General features: G+C 43.1%; 1 protein-coding gene across 1 annotated transcript; it reads right to left on the reverse strand.

Annotated features, from left to right (window-relative positions):
• Positions 1-1665: 1665 nt before the first annotated feature.
• Positions 1666-7518, reverse strand: tob1b (transducer of ERBB2, 1b). The gene is made up of 2 exons (XM_061708274.1): positions 7288-7518; positions 1666-3845 (listed from the first exon to the last, which is right to left on the reverse strand). Exon 2 carries the CDS (start codon positions 3703-3705, stop codon positions 2671-2673), a length of 1035 nt encoding a protein of 344 aa, XP_061564258.1. The 5' UTR covers positions 3706-3845; positions 7288-7518; the 3' UTR covers positions 1666-2670.
• Between the last annotated feature and the right edge of the window lie 16790 nt (positions 7519-24308).

Genomic DNA, 24308 nt, shown 5'->3' on the forward strand with positions numbered 1-24308 from the left:
GTACTGCGAGACCATTCTTATCCAACCGATTGTCCAGTGTTTTTGTGTCACAATTTTGTATCAGTCCAGCTAATTTGTAACCTTAACTCGGTCAGCATAAAAAATGCAAGGTATCAACTGTTTTATTACCTGTCATAGTCATAGAAGACCAAAGAGAACTGAGCCATACCGTATCATATTATGAGCTACCTATAGAAATACAGTCCCCTATTCAGAAACCAGTTCAGAGTTGTCCAATGTTTTGTGCTTAGTCATTCTTGGCTGTTTTTAGTTGTGTGATTTGGGTCATTATACTGTTTGAAAGACCCATGGTCTCCGTCTGAGACCAAGCTTTCTGACACTGGGCAGCACATTTGTCTCCAGAGCGTCCTAATAGTTTTGAGATGTCATTGTACCTGCACAGATTCAGGACACCCTGTCCAAAGGACATTGTCCCAGAAGCTTTGTAGCTTCTGGGATTTCCTTTCAACAGTGGAGTCCTCTTTAGTTGTCCATTTTGGCTCAAACAGCGATGGATGGTCTGATCTGACATTGATGTACCTTGACCTTGCAGTTTACCTTGAATCTCTTTGGAAATTGTTCAGGGCTCTTTGGTTACCAATCATACTAGCCATCTCGTAAACTGCGCCATCCATTTTCCTCTTGCGTCTACATCCAGGGAGATTCGTTACAGCCCCATGGACCCTAAACTTCAGAATGAAACGTGCAACTGTAGTCAGTGTCCAGTTAATTATGATTTAAACTTTCATTGGTCCGTTTCAAGTTACTTCAGTTACCATTCTGAGTTTTTCTTTAGTGGAGGGTATCAACAGTTTTCTACAAAAACAGCACTGACTATTCACTATTCAATTCAGTATTTTTTCGAAAGAAGTATTATTGTAATTAGATCGTAAACACTGATGTATTTCCAGTCAAATCTGCACACACTGCCAGATAATGTACGTTTTTCATTCAAAACACAACTAAGCATTTCAGAAACACAAGGTGGAAATGTTTGCACAACATTCCCATAAAAAAGCCCTTCAATAGCTCTCATCTCATGGTGGGAGGAGCTTCAGGATACATGCACTGATACTGATTTATGAAAATCTAAACAAGTAGTTCCATGTGTGATCAGCTGCACGACTTCACTCAGTCTCAGACTGAAACATTTGTGTATTCAGCCAGTTTCTAGCCAGGGAGGAGCATTAAGTACACAAGGCTTTTGTTCTTACGTTCATATCATATGAATTGCAAATATGATGCTTCTCGTGAGGAGCTAAATCTACAACGTTTGACTCGCTCTACATGCTTTCCATCTTTACACTGAAACCCAGATTAGTCATCATCTGCAATTTTAAACAAACCGAACGAGCGTTTATTGTAGTAGTGACTCACTCTGGTGAGAAGTGGCTCTCCACCCGCGGTGAAGCAAAAATGTTGACCTTTGCTCCAAAAACCTCAAGAGATCCAAAGTTTGCAGCACAAACAAACGGGCTGATCATTACCATATAGACTGCACGCTCCGTTTTAGTCAAGTTGGCCTCATGACACATATCGCGGAGGCCAAACATGTGACACAGCGTCATCCGCCCATCAGTGAATCATCTATTGGAAAAGCTTGCTGCTGATAAAATATGGAGAAGTTTAAATTTAAATAGCAATAAACGAGTCCACCTCCAGCAGTTCATGTTCAACTGTAGTTTATTTTTATTAAAAAGACCAGGGTGCAAATATGAAATTAAAAAAAATAAAGACAAGCATATAATTTTTAAGCATTTAATACAAACTTAACAATATAAACTATTTCAGTCCCTCTTGACGTTTAAGACACTGACTCAAAATACTTTGTTATACCGTATTTTTTTCTTTATCAAGTATTGCACGATGTAGGTACAAAATTAATATTCATACGATTACATTTTGTCCATAGTATAGCAAAAATTTTTAACCTCTTAACAGAAAATACAATTCGTCTTTCAGAAAAAGCAAAATGTTCCTACACTTGAACTCCACCACTAAGGAATATTCTGTACACAATCTCCAGAATATTTGATGTAGTTTTTTTTTGTTTGTTTTTTTTTTTTTTCTTTCAAAGATGAATTTCTTTAACAATTATCTTTAAAAAAAGAAAAATAAGGAAAAAAGCTGCTGCAGCCATCACAGATCACTGGAGTAGTAAAAAGATATAAATGCAACACCATGTCATAGAAACAATATATACTCTGATATCTTACAAACTTTGTACTAAATTAAATTATACAATTAGAAAAAGACCAAGTAACCCCACTTAGTAGTGCCAATTCATAAAAATCAGCCTTGTCTTACCACCTGTAAAATACTGTAAGAGGCCAAAACTTGAAGCTTTTTTTTTTTGGAGCAGTTTCTCAAAGTAAAAAAAAAAGAAAAAAAAAAGAGAGAAGGTTTGTGCTTGGTTGGCAAAAGGAAAAAAGAAAAACAACAATGCATGTTGAATTGATGTAACCAAGCTTGGATGTGTTTGTACCACAAGCTTTCAGTAGAAACAAACTCAAGGGGGAACGGTAAAAACACCCTTGGGCACATGCGATTCACCGATTAAACACCATATCCTTCAGTTCGGTTTCTAAGTGTGCGGTTTCTTGTTTTTTTTGTTTGTTTTTCCTTCTCTTTGAGCCACCGTCATTCATAAATAGCATATTGATGATGAGTTCAGTTAGCCATGACCGGCTGGAATTGCTGGTTAGAATACTGCATGTTGCTCAGGCTGAAGTTGAGCCCATCCATGAGGGACTTGTCGTTGAGGCCTCCATAGGCTGAAAACACGTCAAAGGCATTGTTGTACTGCAGAGGGCCGAGCCCCAGGGAGCCCTCGCCGGGGAACACGGCTCCGGGGCTGGACTGGCCCTGGAGGCTGGAGAACACGAACTCCTTGGCGTTGGGAGACAGCGCAGAGGCCTTCTGCTGCTGCTGCTGCCCCAGACCCAGCCCGTACAACGAGTGCATGGAGGTGGACATGGCTTTCTGCTTCAGGAGAGTGTTGACATTCAGACCCAGGTTATTGGTGGGGGAGGTACGGGCCACCTTGCTGCTACTGCCGTTGTTGTTGTTGTTGCCGGTGCCGCCCGCGCCGCCGTTGGCGTTGTTGCCACGGCCGCTGCTCTTCATCTTCGTGGAGCCAAATTTGGTGGCGGCGAAAGTGGCAGTAGTGAAGGTCAAGGGCTGGGTGGAGCGCGGCATGAACGATGGGCTCACGGCGGCAGACTGCCCGAAAGGAGGGGAGGGGGAGTTGGACTCGGAGGAGGCCCCGACCGGGTCGCTGATCGGCATAAAGACCTGCGCCTCAGGATTAAAGCTGTTCTTGATCTCCTTGTCCAGCTCGGACCCGTTCTCATTGTTATCATCCACATACAACACCTTGACTGGTCCTTTCTCGCCAATCTGGTAAGACACCTCAAACGGGTCAATCCACACACTGAGGTCCTGAGGGAGATTATTCCGGACATCCTCGATGTCCAGCCCGCTTTCTTTGGCTGCCTGCTCCACCACAGGATCCACCTTCTCCCCTACGTGGATGCACCTGAACCCAGAACCTTTGTATGGCTTATCCGGATACCAGTGGCCTTCATATTTCTTCTTCAGCTGCCTCTCGAGCTCTTCGCCAAAGATATTCACACGTCGTCTAGGGAGTTTGTTGTATAAATAGGAAATGATAAAGTTGAGAGCTACTTGAATTTCAAGCTGCATAGCTGCTTCAGTGACAAGGAGTCGCTTTTTCTCAGTGTTGCAAAAAAACCCTCCAAAGCAGCAGTGATCAGTGCGATGAGGAAACTTTGAGTGCTTCTTGACAAAATTAAGACCCTCCCTGTAGAGTTGGGTCCAAGATCCTAGAACAAAGAAAGAAAAAAAGAAAAGAAATAAATATAAGAAAATGTTAAAAATAGTGATGCACCGAAATGAAAATTTGTGGCCGAAACCGAAACCGAAAATAATAATAAACACTTGGCCGAATACCGAACAATACCGAACATGGTTCTTCAGCAGTTTTTCATTTATTTTGCCAATTTTTTCACCATTGCATAAATCAAATACATTTGATTTAGGCATGCTTTTCAAAGAAAAAAATCTTTTACAAAATTACAAGGTAGAAAATATTTATTGAACATAAAAAACTGAACATTTTTTAATTTCCAGCATTATGTTGTTTTGGTTCCATCTCCTGGTGAATGTTAGGTAAAATTCTTATGGGGTTAGTTTTTGGTTGGCCAACGATTTCTGTAGTGCGCAACGTTACGGGACGGAGCGGCCAGTCTATTTCCTTATATTACAACGCCGTTATTAATTGTTCGGTTTTTTTCCCACTTATTCCACCGAACGTGTTTTTTTGCCATTTTCGGCCGAACAATTTTGGTTACCGAACAATCGGTGCATCACTAGTTAAAAAGAAAACAAATCCCAATATTACCATCAGATGTTGGGTCTGACATTGTCTATGGTGTCATAACTTATCTATTCACTTCAGTTCTGTGTTCAATGCTTGCTACACCTCAGGACAGCGCTGCGTGAAGCTTCAGCGTTAAGTTATTTAAGGATGCATTCACGCCAGAGCTGTGCAGTCCTCTTTAAAACAGACCTCAGTTTGTTTGGATGGGAAGTCCAGCTTATTTGAAGAGGTGCGAATGTGCAATCGAACTTGGATGCGGATCAAAGAACCGAACTCTAACCCGCCCAAAACATAGCTCCCCGTTCACTTCAAACGAACCTAATGCATGAATCGGACAAGAACGCACGGCGCTGCAGGTAAACACAACTAAACCAAACATGCATGTAACAACAGCCAGAAGAAACGTGCTCAGACGTGGGATGAGGACGAGGTAAAAGCTCTGATAGACGGATGGTCACATAAAAATATAACGCTCGCAAGAACAATTACCGTTGCAAACTAGTAGGCGAGTTGCTCTGCATTAACCAATACGTGAATAAGGTTTCTTGTTCATGGTTTGTCTAGTTCAATAGTTCTTGGTGCAGCACCACCACAGGCAAGGAGGGGACCAAGTTATTCAGAGGTTTGAACATTGCTACTCCAAACAAACAACAGTCTTCCAGACTATTGGGTGTGAAAATAGCATTAACCTGATATGTCATGTTAATAAACAAAAACCACATGCTTAAGCTGTGATGCAAAAAACTGAATTCCCCTCCGGCACTGCGAACGTGAATTAATTGTGCATCATCAGCCCAGGCAGGCACACCGTGTTAGTCTGTTATTGTGACTCAGGTGAAGGTCAGATCACATTTTAGGCCAAGCGAAGGCAATAAAACCAGTTATTTTTAAATGGGTTAACCCGAGCCCGAAGCCCTCGTCTCTCCCACACGTCTACGATCAGCGTTAGCACAAAATGTGCCGAAACAGTCAAGTCAATGCAGTTTCATCTGCATTTCTCCCATGAAGAGTGCATCCTCCACCCCTGGGCGCAGCAGCCGTCGTCGCTGCTGCATCTGGGCTGTACAATATCAACACAGCTATAAATAAACACATCCCACTGACTCAGAGAGGGTGTCAGCAGTGCGAGTGACTGACCTCTACCAGGACTCTGGGAGTGATGGCAGGTGTCAATACATGGGAGAGGGGATTTGCTATTTGCTATGGTTTTTTTGGAGATGTAGGGGTGAAGGTCCCGGAGAGACCCCCCCATCCAGCACCCATCATCCACTAGGGATGGGCGGTATGGACTAAAAAATGTATCACGATAATTTCCGGCATTTATCCCGATTAATAACGATTAAAAAATACCAATTCAACTATAAATCTATCTCTCTCTCAGATCCGCCATGTTTGTTACACAAATCGTCATCAACGGGAATTTATCCTTCCTTCTTTCTTTCTTTCAGGCTCATTTCCTTCCTTCCTTCCTACCTTCTTTCCTCCTGCTCTCTCCTTCCCTTCCTCTTTTCTCCCTTCCTTCCTCGTTTCCTTGTTTTCTCCCTTCTCCCCTTTTCTTCCTTCCTTCCTTCATTCCTTCCTTCCTTCCTTCCTTCCTTCTTTTTTCCCTTCCTTCCTTCTTTCCTCCTGCTCTCCTTCCTTCTTTTCTCCCTTCCTTCCTTCCTTCCTTCCTTCCTTCCTTCCTTCCTTCCTTCCTTCCTTCCTTCCTCCTGCTCTCTCCTTCCCTCTTCCCTTCCTATTTTCTCCCTTCCTTCCTCCTTTCCTTGTTTTCTCCCTTCTCCCCTTTTCTTCCTTCCTTCCTTCTTTCCTCCTGCTTACCTTCCTTGTTTTCTCCCTTCCTTCCTTCCTTCCTTCCTTCCTTCTTTTCTCCCTTCCTTCCTTCCTTCCTTCCTTCCTTCCTTCCTTCCTTCCTTCCTTCCTTCCTTCCTTCCTTCCTTCCTTCCTTCCTTCCTTCCTTCCTTCCTTCCTTCCTTCCTTCCCGTACGTTGTGGATTTAACGCAGAACCATAAATCATTTTTACACAAAAACTTTATCAAAGGGAATTTATCATTTTTACCGCGAGATGACAAATTCTTATCGTGAGGAATTTTTTGGACGGTATATCGTGAACGGTAAAATATCGCCCATTCCTATCATCCACCCATCATCCCCCCATCATCCACCCATCATCCCCCACCCCTCCTGCATGGACCAGCCTGGCTGTTCTGGAGGCTTCTCCAGGCAGAGGACACGTACTACCGGCGCGACGAGAATTGCAATTACATAATCAACATTCAAAGTCTATCCACTGCCATGAAAGACTCTTATCAGTCTCCAACGACGATGTTGACACTTTTGCACGTAAAAAAAAAAAAAAACAAAAAAAAAACCCATCTGCTCCTCCTGAGCATTTTTTCTTTTGCCAGCTTTAATGAAGGGTGTGAACATAAATGTAGAAAAAAGCTGGCCCCTAAACCATTCAGATACTGTTAGTGTTTAGCTCAACTATTAATCATCCTTTATCGCACTGATACAACGAGCACGGACACGGGAAGAGAAGGAAAACGGGATAAAATAAGGATAATTTGCACTGACAGGCACCATTGTCGACTTGAAGCTGCGTAGCATTAAGCCTGAATTATGGTTCTGCGTTAAACCGACGCAGAACCTACGCCGTAGGTTCGGCGTAGGGTACGCGGCGACGCGCACCCATAACGCGGAACCATAAATAAGCCTTTATAAAGCAGTAGGACGATTGCAGCCTGGATATACACTATTAAGTCCTATCCTTCAATGTCATACATTTAAAATGATGGAAATACGAACAAAAACTGCATGACTGTATTTGCTTGGCTGGTTTGTGTCCAGATAACGCCACGGTAATGTCACATTAGTATTTACTTACATGGAAACAGACAGCAGCTCCTTCTTTGCTTCAAGCAGGAATCTGTAAATTCGTACGGCCCCCGAACGCAGCTTTATACGGGAGATAAAAATGAAAATATCGCGTCTATTCCAGGCGGGTTGGTGTCTGCAGGGGCCGGGGAGGGGGATGATGAAGAATCCGTGTTTCAGGGTTCCAGTCTGACTCCCCGCAGCCTGGGAGTTTTTACAACTCTGCCCTTTAAAACTTGGCTTGATTTGACTTTATAGTAGTCCTCCGCCACGGACACCGAGGAGGTGGTGATGCGGCTCGCAGAGGTCAACACCCAGAAACGCGTTTCTATTGGCCAGGCGCTGCCTACGTCACCGCCGACAGACCGAACTCCGCCTGTGATTGGATGGTTTTGCGATCAATCAAGAAAAGAGGTTTCTATTTACGGTAGTGCTTTGGGTTTTATACGCTCTGGACTACTTTATCGTAGAAGGTTTTAGACGAAAATACGCTCTGGAAGCTTTCAGTATGATCCCTGAAATATTATTGTAATAAGAAATATATAAAATGATGTTTGTAAACGACTCACATGTCTTCTTATGTGGTATTCTTGCAGGTTTGTGTATATAAAGGTAGTGTTCAGCGGTTCAAGATACAAAAGACTACAGTTCTCGGTAGTTTGAATAATTATAGCCGCCTTTTTCATTTATTTTTTTAATCAAGGGATAACATTTCAATAAAACCGTATTTCTGTACGCCTTCCACTAACAGATCTAGATGATCTATTTGGCGGAGGGATACACCTGTCACTGATTGTGTTCCTTTATCCTGCCAATGACATTTTGATGTTTTTTGAGTCAGTTGTAATTGTGTCTAAAGGTTTCTTAACAGTATTGTGTGATGTTCCTTCATAAGTATCATCAGTGTAGCTTATTTGACTATTCTCTTGCTGTATTCATGTAATAACATTTATTGTAAATGCTGTATCTTGTGTACAGAATCTGTTACATAACAAATGCCAGCAGCTTTCTGATGGCATGCTACTTGTTTTTAGCCGTTGTATAGTGCAGGGGTATTTTGCTCTACAGCAACAGGCCCAGGGTGTTTTTTTACGCCTTTTCTCATACCTAACATGGGCTCCCACCCTCTGTGTTTGGACAGTAAATACAATGCCACGTGAATTATACGGCTGTGAAGGAGGCGGTAAGGCAGGAGAGACTCTCCGACTGCTCTTTAGAAAGAGAGCTGAGACACAAAAGGATGTCCTGACTCATAACCCTTCTCAATGTTGCATGCCATATCTGTGAATGTTAGATGTGCTCTGATTTACAGGAGAGCCGCCAGCTACTCTCGGGTTCCCAAGAGGGAACAGCAGAGGAGTCAATATAATTTCTGAGGCGTATATGATCGATCCACATCAATAATAATTCATTTAGATGGTCTGTTTTCCTACTGGTGTTTGTCACTAAATCATGGTTGTGAGTTGGGAAAAAAATAGACATGCTAAAATGAATATAAATGCTTCGAAATACATCAGAAACTCTTTCAAATTTTTTTGAACAGCTGTCGACAGGCTGCCATCGACAAATATAAAAAATATAAAATGCACATGCAGATAGCTGGAGGTTCAAACCAAAGGCATGCTTTGTCATTTTAGATTTGGTTTTTCTATATGTCCCTCTCAGTCAGGCCAGTGTACAGGAACACGCGTGTGTGCATGCAGGTTTATCGATATTAAGAGCCACATCCCAGTGATATAAACAAAATGCTGTCAGACCGTAGCTGGAGGGCTGCAGGATGCTGCAAGCACAATGAGGACTTCTTCCAGCCTCCAGATTGAGTCTCAGCAGGGGTGAGAGATGAGTCCCCCCACCAACGAGGAGCACGTGTGATGGATGACCCTGGCACAAACTAAACACACCGTAGGGGCCTTGGAGACGCACCAAGGCCACCAGAGCAGGCACACCTCTTTTTTCCCCCACTCAAAGCACAGGAAATGTGTGACTACGACCCAATGTTCAGGAATGCTTCACTCTGTACCAGCCTGCATTCGCTCTATCAAGAAATATGTTTTACCAGGGCTGTTCGAAATACCGAGCTGGTTTACAATCATTAAGCTGTGTACACTCGGTAAGTAAGTGTTAGTTTTGGCGATAGATCAGTGCAATAACAGGCCCACACGGTGCATAACAAAGGCCTTTTTGTTACTCTGCTACCAGAGTATGGATCTGGTACAGGGAGAAAGTTTCCTACTGTTGTTGTGAGTCTGCTTGTCTGGGACATAGAGATAAACGCCGCTAATGAAGGGAGATGTTTTTGCATGACTCACGCAAATTTTTTGAAGTGAAGTCACGCCACATAGTCATTTTTCACCTCTTGTCTTCACAAAGCTGTGAAATGCCCCCCCCCCCCAAAAAAAAAGAAAAGAAAAAACTCTGTCTAATTCCTGGACATGCTAAGAGAAAATTATTTGATATATGTAACATCAATTTGGGACTAAATTAAATTCAGTTTCAGCAAGCACCTTGTTTTCATGCCTACATATGAAGAAATTGGGTTCTGGCACATTTAATTAATAGGACTGGCATGAAAGCATGCCCGTGCGAGCACGTGGTGCTGCATCTATTACTTTTGGTTATTTGACCAGCAAAGAAACAGCTCAGATAGTTATTACATCCCTTCCCTTCCACCAGACTTCAAAGCCCCGACGGTGTTCAAAAAGATGAGTTCTCTCTCTCAAGTGGGCGACCACATGTGGACCTCCTTTGTATATTGAGTTCAGAAATTTTACCTGAAGGAGAAAAAAGAAAAAAAGAAAAAAGAAAAAGCAGCAACTTGTTTTTATTACCTTTTTCAATTTCACGTTATGGCAGCCCAAGAGCTGGTTGTGTCTTCCCTTAGAAGACGAACAAGCATAATTTAAGCACGGGCCAAAATGAACAGTCTGCCATGACAAACTACTGGTTCTTAACTCTCCGGCAGGTCTTTATTAAACTCTGTGACCTTTTCAAAACACATTCACTTAATCTTCATTCCTGTATATATCAGTATTTTCTGAACTGTAGCAAGTGCAGCACCACAAATCTACATGTATACCATAAACAATATAAACAAAAGTAACAAGTTTTGTTCTTTATATTGGCGAGTAATCAATATTTTCTTATTCTTGCTAACAGTGCATTATTTTACTGTGTGTACTTACAGTGGCTCTAGAGGGTTATATCCCAACTCTGCATTTTCCTTCAGCTGTAGACCCTTTTATTGTCTACTGGGTCTTTTTTTCCTATCCTTATTTTAAGGGAGACATATTAAGCCCTATTTCTTTTTCAAAATATATTACATATTAAATAATATATATATATCCTAAGGTCTTAATTTTCATTTCATTTTCTTGACTCATTCCAAACCCATTGTATAGAGTATCTATCTATCCATCTATCTATCTATCTATCTATCTATCTATCTATCTATCTATCTATCTATCTATCTATCTATCTATCTATCTATCTATCTATCTATCTATCTATCTATCTATCTATCTATCTATCTATCTATCTATCTATCTATCTATCTATCTATCTATCTATCTATCTATCTATCTATATGCACACACAAATTTTTAACATATATAACATGAATGTACCGTACACAAAATAAATAAATGCATACCCAATGTATACACACCTATAGTACATGCACACGTATAACAATACACATAACACATAAAACTTTAAACATGTCTGAAAATGAAATGTATGTGACATCCTTTGCTCAAAATATTATAGGGATACAGTAGCATAGCAAATTCTTCTACATGTTTTGCTAGCTTGATTCATGGCAGCTGGTTGTGGCTCCACTTTTTAACTCTACTTGACTCCACCATTCTTTTTTTAAAGTATGTACATCTTTTAGAATTGGTGTTTCAGTTTAGCGCTGCACAACAAACAAATGGTGCAAGAAGTGAAGGTGGGTGGGGGGGAATTTGATTCGATCTGATTCAACTTCATTGTCATTAAACATGTAAAATACAGGTGGTATTTAATGAGAAGTGCAAAAGCACCAAGTGCAGTATGTTCAGAATAAACAGTTTATACAGTCAAGAGTAGATTGATATAAAGATGAAAAAATGACAAGACTAGATAATAAAATGCAGGTCTGGGTCTGTGACGTCACAAAGCCCTGAAGTTTGTACGGCTTATTTAAAGACAGATTTTCAGGCCCAGGCCAGAGCTCGCTTATGTCAATTCCAGCTCCTTCAGCCCATATCTACGCTGAAGCAGCTGCAGTTGCCTCTGAATATTTGCAGGGCAATATTGCATTTCAAGTGTCATTTTGGTGGTGAAATCAGAGTCGGCCTCTGCGTTTAGCTGACGCTGGGTTAGTACAAACTGCAAATTGCTTCACTAAGCTCCCACGTTGGCACCAATGCAGTTGTAAGACTGTTGGCACGTGAGTTTACCCAGTGGATATTAGCGCAACCCATAACGATGACGTGGGCCAAGTTTTGTGCTGTGATCATCCTTTAGATGCACTTTATTTTCAAAAAGCCTATATACTACACAAGGCTAATCTTACAGATTAATATCAGCATTAATGGTGAGAGGTGAAAGTGCCTGTTTAGAAAAGTAAGTTTAGCTAATATTAGCTAATGAGGCTAACACAAGTGATGGCGATATGACTACTCATGAAGCCTTGAAGCTCTCAATCCACTTGGTCCATTTCTTTAGGCTAAACTTCTTGACTTTGTCTGGTTTGTTTGTTCATTCATTCATTCATTCATTGATTCATTCATTCATTCATTTTAATGTCTCTGGGAAGCACTTTGAACCACCTTGTTGTTGAGTTGTGCTATACAAGTAAACTTACCTTTATTGGGAGAGATCGAGCTCCTTTATGTTACAAGTGAATCCCTGCTGACGATGCGGAAGGGTTTCCAACAATGTGGATGCTCCGAGGAATACCATCTCGGAAGATCTGCATCACCAGAGTTAGCGTAGTTCCTGCAGTTACAGCGTGTGGCAAAGCATTTCTGATGTTTACTTCACCGTCATCACACATTTCATTATTTACGGGCATATGTACCTTTATTGGGAGAGATCGAGCTCCTTTATGTCACAAGTTAATTGATGAAACTCCAACAATTTTCAGGGATCCGTTAAGCTTTATATGAACCATGCAACTCTCAAACCACTTCCTGAAACAGAGATAACCAGAACAAATATAAAACACCTACATGAAAAAGCTAAAAATACTAGTAAATCTGAGAAACAGGATATAATGAGCTTCCAAAATGCAAATAAAAACAGTATTTTGATAAACTGTGTAACAGCATAATGTCTAGACACCAGCTACACCAGGGGCCTGTACTACGAAGCAGGATTTGGGGTTAGCGAGGTAACTTCAGGTTTAACCCTGGGTTTTCAGGACTACGACGGTGGTTCACTTCTTACCGGGGTACATCGCCATGGTAACTTATGCTGAACAGCTAACCTGCTCCGGAGCAGGTTATGTTCGAGATACAGATCGCCGGGTATAAAAGCACCGCCCACTGACCAATCAGCTCTCTTGGAAAATGGCATGCCCTTTCGAAGAGAATCCAGTGGAGCTCGGTGCGCGGATCGTGAGAGGATCCCTCCGAAGAGAACGCGTATTCAGGGACCACCAAAACCCCTTTGCTTTCCCTGATGAGTACCTGTATGAACGATCCGGAAAAAAAGAAAAAAGAGGTGGAGGAGAAAATAAAAAATAAATCAATCAATGAATAAATAAAACAAATCATCACCCAAAATCCGATGTACAGTCAATCCAAAACTAATACCAATTAAATAAAGAAATCAGGAAGAAATCAAAAAGAAGATGCATTTGTAAGGGATAGCAAAAAAGGGATTTTCAATTTCGTCCCTCGAACATTCTGAGAAGTCACTTTAAAATACTAAATACCCCCCTCCTGAAAAAATAAAAAATTAAATAAAATAAATAAAAAAACCCAATTCTTTGGTACAGCATCAGCACAAGTTATCGGTCAACAACAATAGTTATAGAACCAATATATACAGGACTGTCTCAGAAAATTAGAATATTGTGATTTTCTGTAATGCAAACACAAAAACAAAAAAATGTCATACATTCTGGATTCATTACAAATCAACTGAAATATTGCAAGCCTTTTATTATTTTAATATTGCTGATCATGGTTTACAGTTTAAGATTAAGATTCCCAGAATATTCAAATATATGTTTATATCCCTATGAATTTACGCATTTATACAGTCAGCGATCTTTTGCCAGCTGTCTTTCCTGCATTTTGCAGCTGCAACTGTGTTGCTTTTTGCCTGTATTATATGCCTATACTCATCATATTTCCGTAAAATTATTGTTTGCTCTTCGCTACTGAAATAAGCGGCTCTGACAGCGGACTTCTCCATGCTTGCGATTGGTCATGCGCTGAAAACACCGCCCCTTTTATGTGCACGCGCTCATATCCAGATTGGAGAAACCTGGGTTGATATACCGAGTTGATAACCACCGTCGTGTGACCGCTTAGCGTGATTGCAATTGTCCGGGTTAGTGAATCTGGATAAGGAAAAGATATCCTGGGTATGTTGAACTTGCTTCGTAGTACAGGCCCCTGGACTTAATTTTGACCATTGTTGCCACTCGTGGCTCATTTGGGGGCAGTGGCAAGTGTTAAATGGGACAAACATGGTGCAAAGTTCGTGAGGCAGGCCCAACTCGGGTTGTGTCATGTGACCTGTGGGCCAGATGTGGCTCAAGTGTCGTTAGCTGGCTTTGACAGAGGTTACAGCAAATGTTGCGAGGGCCAGGCGAGTCCCAAAATAAATGCAGATTTGAATCATGTCTGGTGGACATGTGGCCACCTGCATTCAGTAGGAGTCATTGCCGTCAACCAAATCCAGATAACACTGAAGCTGCCAGGCATGTTTTGTTATCTTGATCCTGAAAAGTTTATTTGTGCACTAACATGAATCTTGAAGTGCAAAGTGCAATTATTTTCAGTCCGGTTTTGGTAGTCTTCACTGCAAATCTTAAGATTTTCCTTTAGCTGGCGTGTCAGTGGCATCTCTTTGTGTATAATATATTTAATTTACCAGCTAACTAAATGGGATCCCGCATGAAACAGAAGTTTTACTGCTCTGCTACTGAAAATGCAGTTTTACTCTTGGAAAAGGTGATGGTACTCAATTAGTATTCATAGCAGCTCTGTTGTGATAGCAATCTAAGATTATGCTGCCCACTGGAATTTATAGCTTCATGCACACATGCACAAGCACCGGCTTTATTCTTCCTCTAAATTAAAAAAAAATGATGGTCTTAACTGTGGTGATGAAAGCATGCTGAAAGTGATTTATCTTCAGCACTCGTGCTTATTCTGGAAAATCCTGACAGTTTAGAAAATCAGCAGTGTACGCCACAGCTCTGGAGTCTGGAGTGCACGGAGATCGGGTGCTGTGTGCTTCCTCCTTCTGAGTTGTTTACAAGTGCTGTGGCAGGTGAGGGGGGGAGGCCAGTGTGCTCTTTTCACACCACTGCCAGGAATGTTATTAATATAAGCGGTGGTAATGCACGGACAAACACAGGCCGTTCACTGTGCGCCTGAGCTTACTTATTATACATCTGCAGAGGGGGAAGCGTTTTATGTGGAATACTGAGCATATTCATGCCGTGCTGCTCCCAGCGGTTTCATATTTGAGCCAGGTGACAGTGCTTTGAACCCTGGAAACAGTCACATCAAGCCATCTGGAGGATATGGGAGGTTACACAATGAGGGATCAGCTGTGCTCCTCCTTTTTAAATACCATTCTGCTCTGCTATTTGGTTTCATGTCAGAGGATTATGTTTAGCATTCCGGCTGCTGTGTCATGAATCAGACAGCAGAACAGAACAGCATTAAGCCTAATGACAGCCGTGGCACGGAGGCAGGATTCGTGTTTTTTTTCTGCCGTTCTGGCTCGCATGCCGCGCTACAGGGCAAAGCTGTGCCCTTGCAGTCAGATTGACTTTTTGAGAAATTCAATTATGTTCTGAAATGAACAGTCAGTGCTCGTGGAGCGAATGTGGCTTCAGAGCGGGACCCGTCCGATGCTGCAGGAATGTGTCACATATCCATGAATGCTGAATGGAGCATGCTACAGTGGACAGGCTGTCCCCATCGCTGAGATTTGTATTTTCGCCCCCCACTCGGCCTGAGCGCCAGCTCTTCTTCCATTCGGACTGTAACCTTCTCCCCCACACCTGCTGCACACTCCATAAATCTTCTTCTCCTCTCATCTGCAGGGGTGAGGTATCTCTCTGGGGCCGGCACCGAAGCGGGGTGATGTCACAGCTTGTGGACGTCATGCGTCATCAAAAATAAAAATAAGATTAGTATTATTATTAGTATTATTATTAGTATTATTATTAGTATTATTAGTATTATTATTATTATGTATAGTATATTATATTATTATTAGTATAGGTATCGGATAGGTGAATGGATGAATGAATGGGATGCCTGGGTCTGGGGCCCTCCGTTGTCGGGCCTGCGCGTGTGTCGCCTTGTTGGGGGGTTCCCTCTCTCCGGGCCCGTCTCCGGTCCCCCCCGCTGCCTCTACGGCGGGGCGCCCCTCTGGTCTTGGAGGGCCACTTTCGTGGGGGACGGGTGCGCCTGCCCGCGTCGGCGGCCGGGGCGGCTCTGTCTCTCCGGGCGGGCTGGCCCCCTGCCGGGTGGGGGTCGCTGGCCTGAAGGGTGAGGGCCTCCTGGCCGCGTGTCCGGCCCGGACCGGGTGGCCGGGGATTGCCTGGGTCGCGGTCCGCCGCCGCGGGATCCCTGGCTGCTTCTTTCCGCGCCGTGGGGGCCCCGCCCGCGGGCCCCCTCGGCCGCCGCCGGGTGGGGGGGGGGGCCTCGCAGGCGGTGGGTTGCCTCCCTCCTACTTCTCCCCTCTGTGGGGTTGCCGGTGGCCTGGGTTCCGGGCTCTTCCTTGTCGGCCTCTGGTCTCACGGGTGGCGGGGTTGCTCCCCCCCCTCCCCCACTATAGATACACTTCAGGTGGAGCTTTGTTTGGTTTATTACACACATACACACACACACACACACACACACACACACACACACACACACACACACATATAGTAATTTAGTCACACGCATACACACACACACACACACACACACACACACACACACATGCATGATCATATACATACACACACACACGCATAGACATACACACTGGCTTGTTCACCTGCATGCTGGCTCTCTAGTTTTTGGGTTTAGGTAGCGGTAGCGATAGCTTAGCTCAGACTGCGATCAGATCTCAAGATTTAGGTCGATTGCTGTTCGTGTTTTGGATGGCTCCGTGCCGGTTTCGTGCTTTGTTTGTGGTTTTTTTTGTTGCAGATTTCCAGTGCTTGACGTGTGTCTCCGTGTGTTCCTGCTTCCTGGATTGGCAGTGGATGTCGTCACCACCCCCCCCCCACCCCCTCCCCCCCCCAAAAAAAAAAAAAAAAAAAAAAAAAAAAAAAAAAAAAAACACTGGGTTTGTATGTGTATGTTTATGTATGTGTACGCATATGTGTGCGTATATATATGTATATATTACATATAGTAATAATGCACATATATACACTTTTGGTTTCTACCGTCATGGTATCAATCAATAATATGTGTGCAGACAAGGTAAAAAAAAAAAAAAAAAAAAAAAAAAAAAAAAAAAAAAAAAAAAAATAAAAAAAAAAAAAAAAAATAAAAATAAGATATCTACAGAAACATTTGCATGTACGGGCTGGAAGGCCCACCAAAAACACAGCGTTTTTCACGCGAGCGTGCGCAGAGTCAGAGTTCTGTTGAGGAGCCTTCAATACTGTTTGCCAGAAATGATGTCAGTGTCGTCATGGCAACTATTCTTACACATTACCCCATGCTCTTCACACAGTTTGAGTAGCACTCAAGTGCTATTTTTCTGACAAAATGTCAGATCTGATAGCTTAAATGGCATTTAGGCTTCTTTTAAACTGTTGCTAGTTAAAAAGGCAGGAATCTTTTTAAATGTGCCACAGAGAGAAATATGACTGCTTTGTTCTGCCGTCATGAACAGATGACCAAATGAGAGGGAATAATCAGCCTGAAATCATGATTAATCACTTGGAAGAAGGCCCGTGATGAGTGCTGCTCTTTAATTCTTTCCAACTCCCTGCACAGAATTAATATTTCTTGACTCTTTCAAAAATAATGGCCTGTTTATTTGGTGGAATATGAACACATGCTGCGACGGAGTCTATTGTTTGTAGGCCTATCTCTCCAGCATCACCGGCGGCGGCGGTCCATACTCCGGTTCGGAGAGCTGACACAGAGCTGCTGGAGTAACAAGAGAACCTGGAGCAATATTTCGCTGATGGATGTCCTTTGATGGAAACGCAGAAAGGTGATAGGTTGGTCGGTGGGGGGGGTGAAAAAAGAGCACGATAACACAAAAAAGAGCCTTGGTGCAGAAAAACAAGTGTTTTAGGGGCTGCTGTACTGTATGCAACTGCATCAGCAGCTCAATGCTGTAATCTCTGGGGAGGGGAGAGAGAGGGAAAGTAATTGTGACATTGCTTTTTGGCTGGGGATTGCTTCTCAGGGCAATTCAGCCCAGTAATCAGAAAGTGTTGGGGTGAATAGTGGATGCGGTCAATTCAGTCAGTTAGATGGATGAATGGAAATAGCAGTGCCTAGCTGCAATAGACCTGAACGATAAAGGACTTGCAGAGAAGCTCAGTCAGTCATGTCCCTGGTGGCAGAGAACTCCCTCCACTTACCGTTCAGCCTCGTTAGCGCGAGGCCGGTTTTACGGGCCTGATTTTCCTCACACCGTGAACACATTGGGTAATGATCTACTCTAATCCACTGCTTTGTTTCATGTTAAGGATGAACATGCTCTATATTTTGTTATATTATTAGAGGAAAAAAACACTGCAGATAGTTTTATCGCTTAATTTTTAGCCAGAAACGGTTCCTCGGCATGAGCTTCGGATGCAAGTGATGGCATGCGAGAAGAGATAAAAGGACATTCACCTTGCCTGCACCATGCTGGTGCCAGAGATAGATCTTCAAAACAGAAGGCCATAAAAATGAAGCTATCCGTGTGGCAGGACGGCAATAGACGTTAAAGAGCAATCTGATGGCGTGCACAGATGTCCCTGGAGTAGTGTCCTGACTTTGCAATCGTATGCAAAGGTCAAACATGTTCATGCCCTCACAAAGCTGCAGTTACAGAACATAGCTCCTCCTCTAACCTGGACCTGCTTCCTACCTGTTGCTGTTTATTGTTTTCACCTTTCTGGACTTCCTGCTGCAGCAGTTCATTTTGTTAAGTACAGTAATGAGATTTTGTTAGCTTCTTATCCAGCTGTGAACTTTTGGTCATCACCTGATCTTCCACTGACCTCACACTGTCGTCACTTTCACACAAAGATTGCAGCATCAACACCCACTGGAGATTCCCTCTTTGTTCCACCTCTACGATCCTGCTGTGCGTCACAGCGATCCCCTGAAGGCGCGATATTTCCTCCTGAGTGGCTGCTTTCGCAGAGCATTACGGCTTTCAGCGATCTCAAGCGGGTCCCATTCCTCTCCTTCAGAGTCTGTGGTCGTCATGTCTCTAATGTCTGTGCTCACAGGCTGCTTTATTGGGTTGATGCTGAATAAATGGTAACAAAACCAGAGAAAAAAAAAAGACTTTCTACCATGTTGCTCCAGTAAGACACACACAGCAGAGCTGGGTTTTCACTACTGCTGCGGCTTTGGAGATGCTTCTGCACCTGCAGGAGGTACATCTGAGTCGCAGACCCCCAAGTTGACTGACAATGTTCTTAAAACACAGCTTTCTGACCTCTGTGGTCACAAACATGGCGGTATTGTTTTTCTTTCAAAAGTCTGCGTCTTGGCCGGACGTTCTGAAAATGGGCCATGTCTCATTAAAAGTGAGCGCCTTACATCGACGTCAGAGCAGCAAGAACTGGTTTGTCGCATACCACTGATGAAATTAACTCTGTCGACGTAAAGCGCTGAGTCATTCAGTAGTCGATGACTAGATCTCAGCTATGTCCCGCCTGTGGCGATGGTTTAAGAAACGATGAAGAGGAAAGTAAAGTCTAACAAGGAAAGATGATAGCACTCTTGGTTTGGGATTTTGATTTCTTGGTTACAGATTCTGAGTTGTAGAATTAATCCCAAGATAACAAAAAGACAAAAAATAATATAGAAAGAAAAACAAAACCCACAAAGATGACAGTTATAGCTGCTATAGTTGCTGTTTCACCCACTTCTAGCTGTGATGCTAAGCTCAGCTCACCAGAACCAGACTTGTGTCCAACAGGCTTCATGCTGCATAAAGCTGGATGCAGTCTCTCATCTCAGATATGAAGTCACAGCAGAAATACTTTTAACTTCTGTGCCATGATACCATCTAAGTACAAGTGAAAAACCTTTCTGGCTTCAAAAGGCTCCCATTCAAAAAGCATCAATGACTCCCACAAAATATTCGGTCAATACGCTTCCCCCGCCGATTATTCCAGCGTCAAAGATCCATTTTCATGTCTTAACCGGTGAACATGTGCTAGTCCTTCATACATTTCCGGAATGACGTTAATATAAAACGTCAAAAGTTAGTTTGGGGGTAGCAGGTTAACTAGGATGCCTAATAACTGATTATAAGTCATTTGAATGATGACGGCCAGACTGAGTCAATTCATGGCTTTTAATTTCTTGTCGTTTTTGATTAATGGATGATGAGGAACATTGTTTTATTCCCTTTAGGATCATTGTAATTTTATTTTTCTTCTATTTTATTTGAACAAGCAGACAATCCCATTATGCATTTCTTCTTTTAAAGTATTTTTTTCATACTCTCCAGTTTTAATGCACCTTTAATATTAATCATGCAATTGTCAGAACAAAAAAATGCAGCTAAGGGCATTAATTCTATGCATTTTTTACTAGATTACACAGAAAAGTCTTTCAGTAATGTTTTTTCAAGTCCTGTTAGATGCGAGAAGATTCAAGATCCTGCACGGTGCATTTTGCTTCTGTTTTCATAAAATGTTTGGACTGAAGAGCAGCTTTAAAAGGGGCGATCCTCCCTTCACATAACTAAACACACCTACAAACCAAACGTCTGGGTCACTTGTCGCTCACCAGTCATGAGGGTGTTAAGCCTCTGAATAAACTGAAACGTAACCTCTGTTGGTCGGTGCCTCCTAAGGTTTATCTCTCACCTCCTGCAATAAAAAGTCATTTGTTGCTCCACCTCCAATGAGCTCAATACACGGGGCCACACGAGGCCATTAAAGAAACTGTAATACAGCTGAGCTGCATCAGTCTGTTGGGAAATATCCACTGCAACTGGGACGCAAACACCCAGCAGCTTGACTTAAGCTGCGAGATGGAGAAATTCCTTTAGCCTGTACTGCAACACGCTATTCATAGTGTTCGAGTACAATGGCAGTGCACGCCGTCTGTCACGTACCTCTCAGTGGTGTGACTCTGCACATGTTTTTTTGAAATCTGCTGGTTCAGGTCAATACTATGGGCCCAGACTGAAATATCTCAACAACTATGAACTAAATCACGTCAAGGCAGGAGATGCCATCTTTTTATGTTCAACTATGGCTAAGGTTGCGGTCACACAGCATTGTCGGGTTAATACTCGTAGTGCTTCTGGCCTGCCTTCGTCTTACCATAGATAACTAGATTTCCTTCATTTTCGCTAAACAAACTAGCTTTGACATTTTGTTATTGTCCCCATGGACAATTTCATTGGCTGGCACTAGCTGCCTCGCTGCAGTTTGGCTGGCCGATGCTCACGTTGAAGTGCAGACTTTTGATGGAAACAACGCTGCTGCCGCCACTCACAAAACCCACAATTCAGTTCGCTGCTGCTTGACATCACCCTGATCAAACTGAATGGACGGCGATGCTAACAATGCTTTTTATTGTGTTCATGTGAACGTACAGTAACAGACCAACTAGGTTTCTTCTTTTTTGGGGAAAACAGATGAATTTTCACAAGATTTTGCAATAATTTCTTTAAAATGAATATACTGTAGGCGTTGTAGAGCGGTTCCACAGTATTGACAGGCTTTTGCATCACCGCTGGTCTTATTACCAGTATACACTGCACGATTCCTGGCTGTCGCAAATAAAAGTTGTAAGTCCTACTGGTGCAGTGTGAGAAGCTTGACAAGGCCACATCGAGGATCTTGTAACCAAAAATTGCCTGAGAAGATTTTCAGTGTTGGAGATCCTACAACTTGTCTACTGACTAGCCAATAAAACATGGTATGAAGTGACTTGACTTGACGTCATACAGTGTGAGATGTAATAATTTTATCTGACCATGGAAGTCATGCATCGTCTGCAAGCGTTTATTGTGTTTTTCTTTGGTGTCTTTTTATTTTTATATGCTATAAAATTGTGTCACAAAAAAATTCAAAGTGCAATAATTATTCTAACCAGCCCAACTGTGTTGTGTGTCGGTTCTGATGCGAGTATTTTAGTATTTTAATTTGTGTACTCACCGATACAGAGTACCGATACAATACTTCTACCACAAAAATAACTAGGCTAAAAATGCAATGAAAAATGCAATGAATTGGAAGACAGGTTTTATTTGCAACAGAAATTCAATTTTAAACTCAGCCGGCCGGGCTTTCCTCCGCGGCCCAGTCGTGCTGGGAGCGGGCACCCCCAGCCACGCGCTGCGCCGACAGCCTTGCTTCTGTCGTTGTCCCTTATTTTGAAATATGTCCACACTGCTGACATCCCACTTGTATTAATTGTCACTATCTTGCCTGAAACGGCGCTGCCAGTCTCACTCATGGTTATCACTCTCTTCTTATTACCACGCTAAGCTTAGCCGACTAGCAGCTAACCGGAACAGCTGGCTGAGCAGCGGCGGCTCGGCGGCTGCTCCGCCGCCAGGCTGCACACTCACCCGGGGAGCCACGGGCCGGCTCAACATCTCCCCCTAGAGTCACTAACCAGTAACTACAACAACAATGAAGTGATATCGGTGCGTGGTATCAGAGAATTTTTGCGAGTACGAGTATGAGTATATGAGAGCATCCCTAGTTTAAACTTTAATCTCAGCCCAGACTTTGAATGATTGAATGATGCCCAAGGTCGCGCTGAGGACGGAGCAGAACCACAGCGAAGCTGGAGTAGCGCACTTCCGGACCCGAGGGTTACTGTGAAGGAGCGTCTCTGCACCCCAGATATGGACCTGCTGATTATGAGCTTGTGTTCATGAAGTCTACAGAGAGCGCTCACCTGTCACCTGCAGACGCCTCATGCGATGGTATCAGTTCAGCTGTTGCCAGGATACAAACACAGCACCTCAGTGCAGTCACGGGGATCAAATGATGGTTTTAACCACTTCTTTCTCTTTGTTATACTTTAAATGTTGTTCAACATATTTGTAGTTTACTTTAAATTTTTTATACATTAATCTGAGAATATTTGCCATTTTTCTGCTGTTCAGTGCATCTCACACTGAACAGAGCAGTTCATTTTATACATTTAAGTGAGCCTGACCTTTTTAATCTGACCTGAATCCTGTCAGTGTTTTCCTCTGTGCGGTTTTACCGTCTGCTGTGGGTGGAGAGGCATCCAGAGCCCTGGACTGGGGTCGAGCTTAGAAGGGGACCGAAAGATTTTGAAGAATGTCTCAGAGAAGCGACAAATGACTCCACGTACATGTGAAAAGCCATTTATCAAAGATTTGACCTGATTTAAATGAGAGGTCAAACAACGAACCCAAACATGTCTCCCTCTGCTTCCTCCCCCACCCCTGACCTCCATTCTCTCTTCATATCTTGGTTCTGTTGCATTAGCATTTTCAATGTTATGCTTAACTATGTGTCTGTTTTCCTTATCTACACTTTTATTTCCCCCGTAAAATGCTCTATATATTTGTCCTCACCGCTCTCAGGCTGTAAGCTGGCACAACGCCAGTGCAAACAGCTTGGGCAAACTCTTTTCAGAAGGATTTCAGTTCCTGCACATTGTGCGTGCGTGTGATGTACTCATGTGACTCAGCCCAGGACATAGTGCTCTGCATCAGCGAGGTCAACATGTTAAATGATGTGACTGTTCCTGCTTTAACTGACCACAGGAGTAGATTCTCCTTTAAATCTGGCGATTAGCGAATGACTTGCAGTTCTTTTATTTGGTGGATTTTTGGTTGCAACAAGCTGCAACCAGGAGTCTAAACAGTTACATGGCATAATGGTCTTGCATTTGAAAGCATCAGAGTGTCAGAGCACAGCCTCTTTCAGGATCCTACACCGGGTGGAGGAGGTCGAGGGCTGGGAAGAAGGTTGCTTTCTTGACATGCCGGTGGGGTTTCAGCTCCTGAGGCACTACTAGCCCCAGCCACCACAGGTGGAGGTAAGACGGTATCAGCTGGAAGGACCAGGATGTCATCAAGTAGGACAGAATAGCAGTTGGAGTTGGGTTTGACGAAGGGACGTGGTTAGGCCCGCTAGGATTCTTGTTTCTGCCTCAAACCATCACCTCCACCCAGGTTGATTCATGTGTTGGGAGTGACCAAGTGGGTCACAGGCAGATAGCTGGATTTCAGGTGATTGTCTCCTGAGGAGCAGCATTTAATGAAGCTAACCTCTTACGCTTGTTTCTCATTATACAGACAGTCATAGAGTCAAAGGTTTCTCTGCTGCGGTTCATCCATAACACATTTGATGTTCTCTTCAAGGTCAGTCGCCTTCTCATTTGCCAATTTTAGCAAGTCATAGTCTTTCTCGTCGTTGACTTCAGACTCAATCTTTGGGTTGTAGAGTCAGTAAATTGTCCAGGGCGATGAGCTCCCTGTCTTTGCCCCTGCACCGGTCAGCAGCCATGTCTGAGTCAGGGTCATAAAGGAGGATTTACGCGTCCGCCTAGCAATCACATACAGCGTTTCTTTGTAATTACACCACCAGGTGCTAGATGGCGCTGTGGGTTCTTCTCTGCAGCCTGGTAGGTTACACTGCTGAGTTTCTTTCTTTTTTTACTT

The sequence above is a fragment of the Cololabis saira genome, chromosome 19 (genome assembly GCF_033807715.1).
Source record: "Cololabis saira isolate AMF1-May2022 chromosome 19, fColSai1.1, whole genome shotgun sequence".
NCBI classification, from domain to species: Eukaryota; Metazoa; Chordata; class Actinopteri; order Beloniformes; family Belonidae; genus Cololabis; species Cololabis saira.

Excerpts from the sequence above, each read along its gene's own strand:
- tob1b (XM_061708274.1), bottom strand. The coding sequence starts at position 3,705 with ATGCAGCTTGAAATTCAAGTAGCTCTCAACTTTATCATTTCCTATTTA.